Source organism: Sprattus sprattus, assembly GCF_963457725.1.
Source record: "Sprattus sprattus genome assembly, chromosome: 10".
Lineage (NCBI taxonomy): Eukaryota > Metazoa > Chordata > Actinopteri > Clupeiformes > Clupeidae > Sprattus > Sprattus sprattus.
The window spans coordinates 10,327,665-10,337,379 of NC_137908.1; the positions used below are offsets into that span (position 1 = coordinate 10,327,665).

Consider the following 9,715-nt stretch of genomic DNA (forward strand, 5'->3'; position numbering starts at 1 on the left):
TAAATGGCATGAGTACCTTCACACAATCACTTTTAGTTTTGATCATATGGTTTTGAGTAACTTCAGAAGTCCTGTGATTTTAGAAGTTGTTTCATGCAGAACGATATCAGCAAATATTTCCTTTATTACCACCACTCAACTGGCCTCTCAACGAGTACAAATAATTCTCCATGCTGGTGAATGAGTGGACAATAGGCCAGTGTGTGGGAGGCAATGTTACGGCAACACAAGGGACTCATTGTGTCCCTCAGCGGCATGTTGGGTCAATCACAGCCGGATGAAAGGCTCCGAGGACCAATTGGAGTTTTGCCACATCATTACTGAATGTTTTTATGTACTTTAATAAGCCTGTGACTCTTTTCTCCCTTTTTTTTTCATCCACATGCTTAAATAATTCTCTGTGAGATAATTGCTGATAGAATGCTGTTTGACTGGTTGAAACTCTCTGGGGGTCTTATGCAAGGCATATGAGTTAAATCAATGTGACACGGCACTGGAAAGACAGCACCGCATGAGGAAATAGGGTTTAAGGAAAACATGTTAAAATGACTCATACAGGTAAGGCCACAAATACATCCTAGTTCATTGTAAAGTCTGTTGAGAGGAGAAATGAATATGGAACATGGTGTCCAGTTTTAATAAAACAATTTAATACATCTAAACAACTACAACACATTGCAAAAATCTGCACAGGTGTAACATAATGTACATATTTCATACATTTCATTGTGCATTGAAAGTACATTACATGGTTTTCAAACAAACTGGAGCTTACTGAACTTTGAAAAGATCTGTAAGGGTAATTCAATCTCTCTCATCACATAAATGGAAGAACTTGATTATGTTGTACAGATCTTTTTGTTCTGTTTCATGCCGTTTGTGTGTAGCCTACGTCAACACAAGAATACAGAGCCAGGAACTAACTTAAAACGAATTATGTATGGCCTGTCATTTTTATGATGTCTGTGGTAAAAATATGATTGTCTTTTCATCTTTATATACACTTCTCTCTGGATACACCACAATGACAAATCTTACACTGCATTAAAAATGTACATTCCACATTTTGGGTTGACCAGTTGGCCAACCAGACCACATACACCTGACAAACAGCTACAGCCGCATACCTCACAAGACACCCGTTTGACCCCCTCTCTGCCCGGCAAACTTCTCCCTGGTACGAACCCCCAGAAGCTCTGCCACGGCTCGCCATTACCACACACACAACTGCCACACAAGTAAGGAAAGGCTCTTACTTTTTTCCCATGGGTGACTCCCATATCTCCCCAGGCCACTCTAGCTTGGCTGCTGCCAGGGTGGGATTAGAGTCCCAGAGTTGCAGCCCTGAGATTAAAGGCAACCCCTCTGCCCCTCCGAATCACAGTAGAGAGGGAGAGAAGAAGGGAGAGAGAGAGAAAGAGAGAGAGAGAGGGAGGAGGCAAGCAGATCCCAGACCACGACAATCAAACACTCCAAAGTGTCTCTGCATGCTTCTGTCAGGACCAGAATGAGGATATTACACAACACATGGGGCATGCATGCAACCTGGTGTTTAACAGTAATGATCAGGATAGTGAAGTTAAAGAAGAGGAAAGAGCAATATTGTACAAGCTACAAGTTGACAAGAGGCAAGTGGCATAGAAGTAGTTCTCTTAACCTAGTGGAGAATGCCAAATTATCACATTACATTGAAACTATTAGCCGCAGCTCGTTTAGAAATCGTTTAGAATTGTTTGTTAGTGTCTTAAACGTTTTGACATCGTCTGATGTGCCCAACAACCAGAGTAATGATTCCATTTAATTATTAGGTACTAGCATTCAGAATTATTAGTAAAATGATTATATCACATAATTAGACTATTGACAAATATCATGCTGCTCATATTCACATTCAGGAGCACATTGTGTAAAACATTTTAGCATCTTTATATTAAAAAAAAATCAATTCCAATGTACTTTGGTTTGAAAGCTGGAGGCTTAAATAGATGATGATGTCACTAAATGGAGGTTCCATTAGATCCTCTTGTGAAAGCACCCTGACACGTTTATAATCTCCGGCCATCTCTCATAACTGTTGGTCTTCTCATCATTTGGAATGTGCTGTAGTGCAACCAAACACAAATACAGAATTGATCAACCTAAGGAGGCCAATATGCAGGATGCAAATTATGCAAAAATGATCAAACTGTAAGCCTACAACACTGGCAACAAAAACCTCTCACAAAAACTGAATTATGAATGATCAGTGAAGCCTCTGTGGACTACAATGGCTTTGTTCGCTATGTAGAAGGCCTTCCATGAAGAGATTGTTTTAATAGTCATTGAAAAATAAGACATATACCTTTTCAAATGGACTTTCTTTAGAACCCTTCTGACTTGCAAAGACCCAGCCATCACGAACTCCTACTTTTAGAGCAACGGAGCTTCCCAGACCCCTAAAGATCTCACGGGCTTCATCTGACAGTCTTAGACACGAAGGGAAAATGTTTTTCAATTTTAACAAGGAATAGTTGGTAAGTAGGAATGATTGCAAATTAGGGAAAATTAGTTTATGCAATAAAAATAAGGGTATAGAACTTACATGGATGCTGGATCATCAAATGAAGCAACAAGTGTGATGTGGCCAGGCTGAATGCTTCTCAGAAAGACCAGCAAATCATCTGATCCTTCAGGAACGAAAGTGACAAACGATTCTTAGCTAATTCTGTAGACATTGCTAAATGTTTAATACTTTCTAACTGCTTCATTGACTTGATATTTGCTTGACATCAGTTACGGGGAATACTGGAATAACTGGAATACGGGGACAAATCCCAGGGGGCCGCCACATCTGTGGGCCGGTGGATCATCTAAACAGAATGTACATTACGTTTTTACTACCCCTGTCTGCCATATTACTGGCCCTCAGGCCAATGCTAGCAGACGAATCCAGGGCCGAATTTCTCAGTGGAAAGTTACTGTTAGGTGGTAAGGCCTGTTGGTGTAAGACAGCACCTTGGTAGCAGAGTTACTTATTCATTGGAGGGCCTACCTGCCTACCTGTGTGCATTCTGGTGGTGTACTCATTGGGCGTGACCAGAGTCTTACACAAGGCTAGGCAGACGTATTGTTAAAGCTAGCGACCTAGATGCACAAGAACCGCGAAAAAGGTCAAGGACTGTGTACTGAGGCCTCCATTGTTAACAATAGAAACTGAGTCTGACATGTGGATTACAGGAGTTGCACAGGCACAGCCACAGCCACCTAAAATGCCTCCTCCTCTGTCTGGCTGACAGTCAATGGTGATGACAGAGGGAATTGAAAGGGCATAAAAAGTGACACCCTTCAGCCATGATTGCTGTATTTCTGATACGACATAGCCAACGTAGCTAGCTACTTATATGGTTGATGCATTAGCCCAACGCTAACGCTAGTAGACTATGTAGCTATGTTAACACAAAATATTACCTTGTATGTAATCTATCTGTGTGTAGAATAGCAGGTGTTTGCATTTGTAACATTAGTTGTGATCAAGTGTAATTTGAGGGTATTTATCTTTTGTTTATCTGTATTGGGTTTTGTGGATCATATAGCCTTTGGCAGTTATTCTGCTTGTACCAGTGGGAAATGTAAAAAGTTGTATGATTAAGTGATGCTTTTGTCTTTGTTTTGTGTTTGAGAGCACACTTGGTTTGTATGGGAGGTGTATTTTGTATTTGCATTGTGTGCATATTTGCAAATCATGGGGCATTGATGGATCACATTCTCTTCGTTTGCAAATGGTGGGGTATTTGTCAAACATATTCAGTTTGTTTGTGACGTTCTGGCAGTCTTCTACCTCCATAAGTGCGTGTTCAGGTATTCAAAAGAAAAACAACAAAAAACTCGTATCCAAAAAAAAACTGATTCAGAGAAACACTGTCGAAGGAAGGTGCCTACTTGACAACCCCAGTGAAACGCTCACAGGGGCATCTTTGTTCTTGCGCTTGTTGTTGTTGTTGTTGTTATTGTTGTTGTTATGCAATGTTAAGTATTAGTATGAAGGTTGTAGTGCACCCTGTTGTTGAAATACCTAGGCTAAGTTGTTGGGTATGAGAACTCGCATGTGACCGTAAGAGCTTTTGCCACCAATAGCACAAGGAATTTAATATTTTTTTCTATTATTATTTGTTTGCACATAATTATGACTTCAAAACATTAATGTGACATGTTTTCTCAAATAGTATTATTTTATTTCCTTGGTGGATGTAACTGGCAGTCATGCTGAAAATACGTATACACTATGCATTTATATTGATAATACCGAAGTGTATTAGTGCATTGGTACCTTTGAAGTAGCCCATGCTCACAATGCTTCCGGATTCACCTAGGGAAACAGAAATGTCCAAACTTTAGCAAGTTGTAGAAGTTATGTGCGCCTTAATTAATTTAGCATTAATATGAAAAAAAACAGTAATCCATGTATCTAAACAATGCTTTGTAGAAAACATGGCACAGGTATACTACCAGAAAAAGATGACATACTGCATAGATTAACACCGTAATTAACTGCAAAGGCAAATTGTTGTTTACATTAAGTTACTCAATCTAGATTACTGTAGATTACACTAAGTTACTATTTTAAGTTACTACACACAGTAACCTGAGTATTACAATGTAAACACCAATCCTCTGTGAATTGTGTGTACAGCAAATAGGATTCATATGTGTAGAGAGGAATGTCTTGCACTCACCATCCAACAACACAATGTTTAAACCTCGGCCCACATTGTTCTTTACTCCACTCATGATGCTATAGCAGAAAAAAAAAAGTTTTTAGAAAGCGCCCCTCCCAAAAGTGATCACACTAGTAATTGATATGACAAATTCTATTTAATTTCATTGTCAGTGTCCGTGCAGTACATACACTTTGCCTTCAAAGCAGATCTTTGGCCCAACCACATCAGCCGCTCCACTGATGATGTAGAAAGCGAAGTGGTTTGAAGGGCAGCCTTTGAATGCGGTGCACTTACTGCTTAAGTTTACGCTGTCTGCAGGAGTATGCAAAAATACTATATATTATAGTTTATAACATTGCCAAAAGAAAGTACGAAATGAGGTAGAACAGGTAGAAACAACATAACCATTTCCCATGTATCGTGAGGATACACTGTATATTGCTGAGCAAGGAGGTACCATATTAGAGAAGGTTAACATTTCTGTGAGTAGAGAAAAAAACAAATGCAGAAAGCTCAAGTGGCTTCTTTTCTCACAAGCAATTTCTTTTCACACACATGCACCTGTCAGTTACAGCACACCTGAAGGTTTGCATCCAGCCCAAGGAGCTGTTTACAAATTCAGTAACACAGCATTCCTTACAATTCAAAACATTCTGTTTACTTCAAAACCACACAATCTTTCTTAGGTGTATAGTATAAATCACATGGACACAGATAGCCTACCTTGCTGGTCTGTGAGCTGTTCGCCTTGTCTCTGCACAGAGGTCAGGCCCCAGGTAAGGATAAAGATGAAACATATCCCGGTGACAAAGAACAACTCTGGCAACCACACATAGTAGTGCATATGACTGTCAGTAACAGTTTCTCACAATAATTTACATTTACATTTAGTCATTTATCAGACGCTTTTGTCCAAAACCATAATTGACACGCAAGAATAGTAATCTGTGATTAGAATCAGTGAATCATTTTCAAATGCTCCTACCTTGCAGCCTCATGTCATCAGAGGGAATCCACTACACACTAGACAATATGCAGAAACTTAAGTTCTTGAATTTCAATTGTTAGTGGTTCATGGTTAGTTGAACTGAGATTAAAAATGTTAATGGTTGGTTGAAATTAAATAAAAACTTTTTTTTTTTTTATAGTAATTTACAAGTAAGACATTCCCAGTTGCTTTGGTCAGGTGTTGTTAAGTTTATTGTGCGGATTGAGGAGTCCTCAAACAAGGATATGCCCAAAAGTAACCTCCCCTTAAACAAACAGGTCATATCTGTATTAAGCCCTTCCTCTACACAGCCCACTTTTCCCTATAGTTTCCAAGTGCTGCTATGCCCCCTGGTGGCTGACATGTAAAACCATAGTTTTTAGTTGTTTCAGATATTTGTCCACAAAAATAATTTAAAATAATAAATGTCAATCAGCTGAAACACCATAGTAAAAGCGCACTGCTTCAACGTATCTGCAGGTTTGGCACAAGGAAAACACCAGTGCCAGGTGTTGTCAGATGAAATAATCCCACGACCAACATCCATTGAAAGAGAATTTTGTCTGTAGTTTATTGGAGTTATAAAAAAAAAAAAGTTAAAATGAGGAAATAAGGTAACAATAAGGCTAACAGATATCAGCCAAGATTAACAAAGGCACGTTTTACAAACACACACAAAAAAGTATACAAACAGAAAATGCATAGTGAATAGTTATGAACAGTTATTACCGTTCAAATATGTGTATGTCACTACAATGAATTGTGATAATGACAAATGCAGAGTATTGCACAAAATGTAAAATTTCACATTTTTTCATTATAAAGTGTTGAGACCAACTCAGTTCATTCACAAACTAATGTACCAGTTCTGCTTAATGCTTCCTGTTATTTAACAAGGTTATTTATATTTATTATTATTTTTTAAATTGATGGTAGTCAATCCATTAATCCATTAATCACAACGACGTTACATTTTTAGTTTGGTTTACTACAGCCTAACAATTACCCTGAGGAATTTTAAATGATGTGTTTGGTCTACACAGATTGAGGTAAACAATGAAAAATATAGTTTTGCCTGATCTTTGGTTTGAAAAGTAATCTCTTCCTAAAAAAAAAACTCATCTCAACTCAAACAGGTTTTGTCTTAAAGAATAACAATGATTACCGTTTTTCATCAGCAGGACAAAACATAAACTGATCTATTTTTCTCAGGAGTAACAGTTATACACAAGATTGAACAAACGTGTAATCTAACCCTTTCAGATGAAACCCAAAGCAACAAAACCCAAACAAGAACCAATCCCCATCCCATTCTGCCACACTGATGGCATTAATGGCCATTTCATGCAGATCAGGGATGTGGGTAGAAAAAACCAAAGTAATCATCCGGTAAAAACAATAAGCTCTTAAAATGAAAATGGTTGTCACGTTTTTAAGTGCAAACAGGGTACCATATATCAGAAATAAACCAGACCTGAGATATCTCACAAGATGACCTAGCTTAATTCTGAGTTTGAGTCATGTTCGCTAACACATTCTTAAAATCAATACAGTCTGCACTGACACAGCAGCTACAGAGGTTAATACTCGTGGACACTGGAAAAGTCACCTATGCTCATTATACTGTATAATGGTCAACAAATTCTCACACCATCCCACTTAAGAATTATCTATTTGTATAGACTTGTGCTGCTCAATTGGTTCTTAATCATCATTTGTGCTATGAAAACAATTTTTGCCACTAAACTAGCACCAGTGTGAATCTTTCAAAATGATAAATATACACGGATCTGGCCTATAGATGAATCATCAAACGGTTCAAATGGGACACATCCAATACATTGGTGGAGTTAAGTTCACATGGAGTGCAGGCATCAGTAGTGGAGATCACAAAGCTACTCCAAGAGATCCTGTAAGACAAGATATCAGATTTGTAAATGTGACCTTATGATCATAAAAGCTCAGAAATAAATTACATGCAAAACCAACCTCACCTCATCAGACTCTTCTGATAGTCGGTTTTCCTCAGATACACCTGTGTTTTGTTCCTCCAATTGTCTCAGGGTCGAATACCTGTATATGGCTTCACTGAAAACAAACCATCACCATAACTTCAACCTATTTTTCTATTACGACAATCACAATATCTGACATAACACAGTTCAGTTTTGAGATATGGAACACACAAGTTTGATGGCTGGCAACGTCTTACTTTTGAGGGAAGCAGTACTTCCGAATGATATATATTGCAGCCACCAACGCAGCTAATGTAACGATAACCACTGATGCAACCACCCCGGGATGAAGCCTGACCTGGTTGGTACAGAATAGTCAGTTGTGTTCACATAGCTTCTTCCTCCAAAATACCTGACAATTGTATAATGGTTTTAAGTTATGGTAAAAATGATGTGGCAGCCTAAGAGGTTATTCAAAACCTGACACTGACCACAACCAACAACGTTTCAATGGTCACTTTCCAGAACTATCAACTTCACGGTAACATTAACTTGGGCGGACAGTTAGCTATCATATGTCACTAACCTGTTGAGTTGCCGCCGTAGGGCTAATTTCTCTTTGGTGTCGACCATTTAAAGTTTCTTGACGACTGTGGTAATACGACGGCAAGGCATCGACCGCGTTCAAGAAAATAGCTAACACATACACACTAGAAAACAAAACTGTTGTTATGATTTTCACTGTCGACCTCTCTTGGTATGAAGTTGTCGCCATGATTATTTACTTCCTCGTTTGCCTAACTACGTCACTGCCGCTGTGCATCGCAATTGGATGATATAGCACCTGGTTTGAGGATCCAGGCAAGCAGTTCAGTAGACCTAGCAGTCATTAAAAAAGTTATAAGAAATCCTTCAATTAGTTTGAGCATCAATTAGTTCAATTTAAATAAGTTAAACATTTATTTTAAATATATTTTATCAGAGCTCTTGACATTTTTATTCGGATTGAGTATTTTGGCAGACGCCTTTGTCAAAAGCGACATACAAGGGAGAGAACAGTCAAGATACGAGCAATAGAGAGACCTAGTGTAACAATAAATACTACTTTCCATAAGAAATAAAAAAAGAAATAGAAAGGAAAAGAAGTGCAGGAATGTAACTGCTAGTTAAGCACTAGTCGAAGTGCCACTTAGGAAGGGAGGTGCTCTCTGAAGAGTTGGGTCTTCAAAAGCTTCTTTACTAATAAATATAAACTTTTTTAGCCCTCATTCTGTATTCTGTTTCTGCTCATTCTGTTTTTTTGGCCCTCAACCCTTTGCTGTAACTCCACATACACACACATACACACCATGGGAACCACTTTATAATATGTTTGTATTTTTACTCTGGTCTACTCTGGAAGCTTACACAACTTTTTGAAGGAAGCCTTTTTTTACACACACAAATATATCACGATTTTAATTTGCCTTTACTTTAAGATAGGCTCATTTGTGTGTCATTTAAAATGCATTTTTATGTATGACCAACCATGTGGTTGGGTGTCCAAGTAAATGTGTGTAATCAATCAGGCTTCTGGAATCTGTTATGATACCAATGCATTGTGTATACAGTATATACTGAATAACTAAGGACTTTACCTAAGACACTCAGTCTATCTGATGTTTTCAGGTGGTGAAATGACTCCTCCTGCACACAAATCCTTGATATTACACTTTATTTGTAGTATTACTGTTATTTTTTTAATACATCAACTTGCAGCCTTTTTTGTTCAATACAACAACACTTCACCTCAATAATAATAATTAAAAAAAAAACATCTAATGTTACAAACCCAAATTGTGAAAGGAATAAAGCTTCCTGTTAGATCTATAAGTTGATCATGAATTGATACAATTCAGTTGTTTAGGGGAATGTGTTTGATTTTTTTCTTCATTGGTTTCATGATTTTATCATCAGTATTAGGAAACAATGTGTCAACTGGATTTTGACAAAATGACGACAAAATTAGCTGTATATGAGTTATTACTCAGATACAGCTCATACTCTAAATTCACACATGAACAAAAACACTAACA

The 9,715-nt window shown here is 37.9% G+C and overlaps 2 protein-coding genes and 1 long non-coding RNA gene across 3 annotated transcripts in view; all 3 read right to left on the bottom strand.

The window, feature by feature from the left end:
- The window catches only part of LOC308371086 (actin-associated protein FAM107A), a gene marked incomplete at both ends in the record, with an annotated part of 6,619 nt that extends 5,339 nt beyond the window's left edge, over nucleotides 1-1,280 (bottom strand). The window contains one exon of the mRNA XM_080845875.1: nucleotides 1,257-1,280. Within this exon, the coding sequence (XP_080702001.1) occupies nucleotides 1,257-1,280 (24 nt within the window). The remainder of the gene's footprint in view (nucleotides 1-1,256) is intronic.
- Nucleotides 1,281-2,013: 733 nt separating this feature from the next.
- On the bottom strand, nucleotides 2,014-5,541 carry LOC308371781 (protein FAM3C; the record flags this gene model as incomplete). The annotated part of the gene is made up of 7 exons (XM_080846770.1): nucleotides 2,014-2,100; nucleotides 2,342-2,465; nucleotides 2,582-2,666; nucleotides 4,307-4,345; nucleotides 4,713-4,771; nucleotides 4,886-5,030; nucleotides 5,421-5,541. The coding sequence occupies 7 exons, from the start codon at nucleotides 5,539-5,541 to the stop codon at nucleotides 2,014-2,016; spliced, it is 660 nt and encodes a 219-aa protein (XP_080702896.1).
- A 731-nt stretch (nucleotides 5,542-6,272) lies between these two features.
- LOC308371472 lies at nucleotides 6,273-8,384 on the bottom strand. Its single transcript, XR_013968800.1, has 4 exons — nucleotides 8,227-8,384; nucleotides 7,898-7,998; nucleotides 7,680-7,773; nucleotides 6,273-7,595 (listed from the first exon to the last, which is right to left on the bottom strand). It is a non-coding gene; the product is annotated as an uncharacterized lncRNA (long non-coding RNA).
- Nucleotides 8,385-9,715: the final 1,331 nt, after the last annotated feature.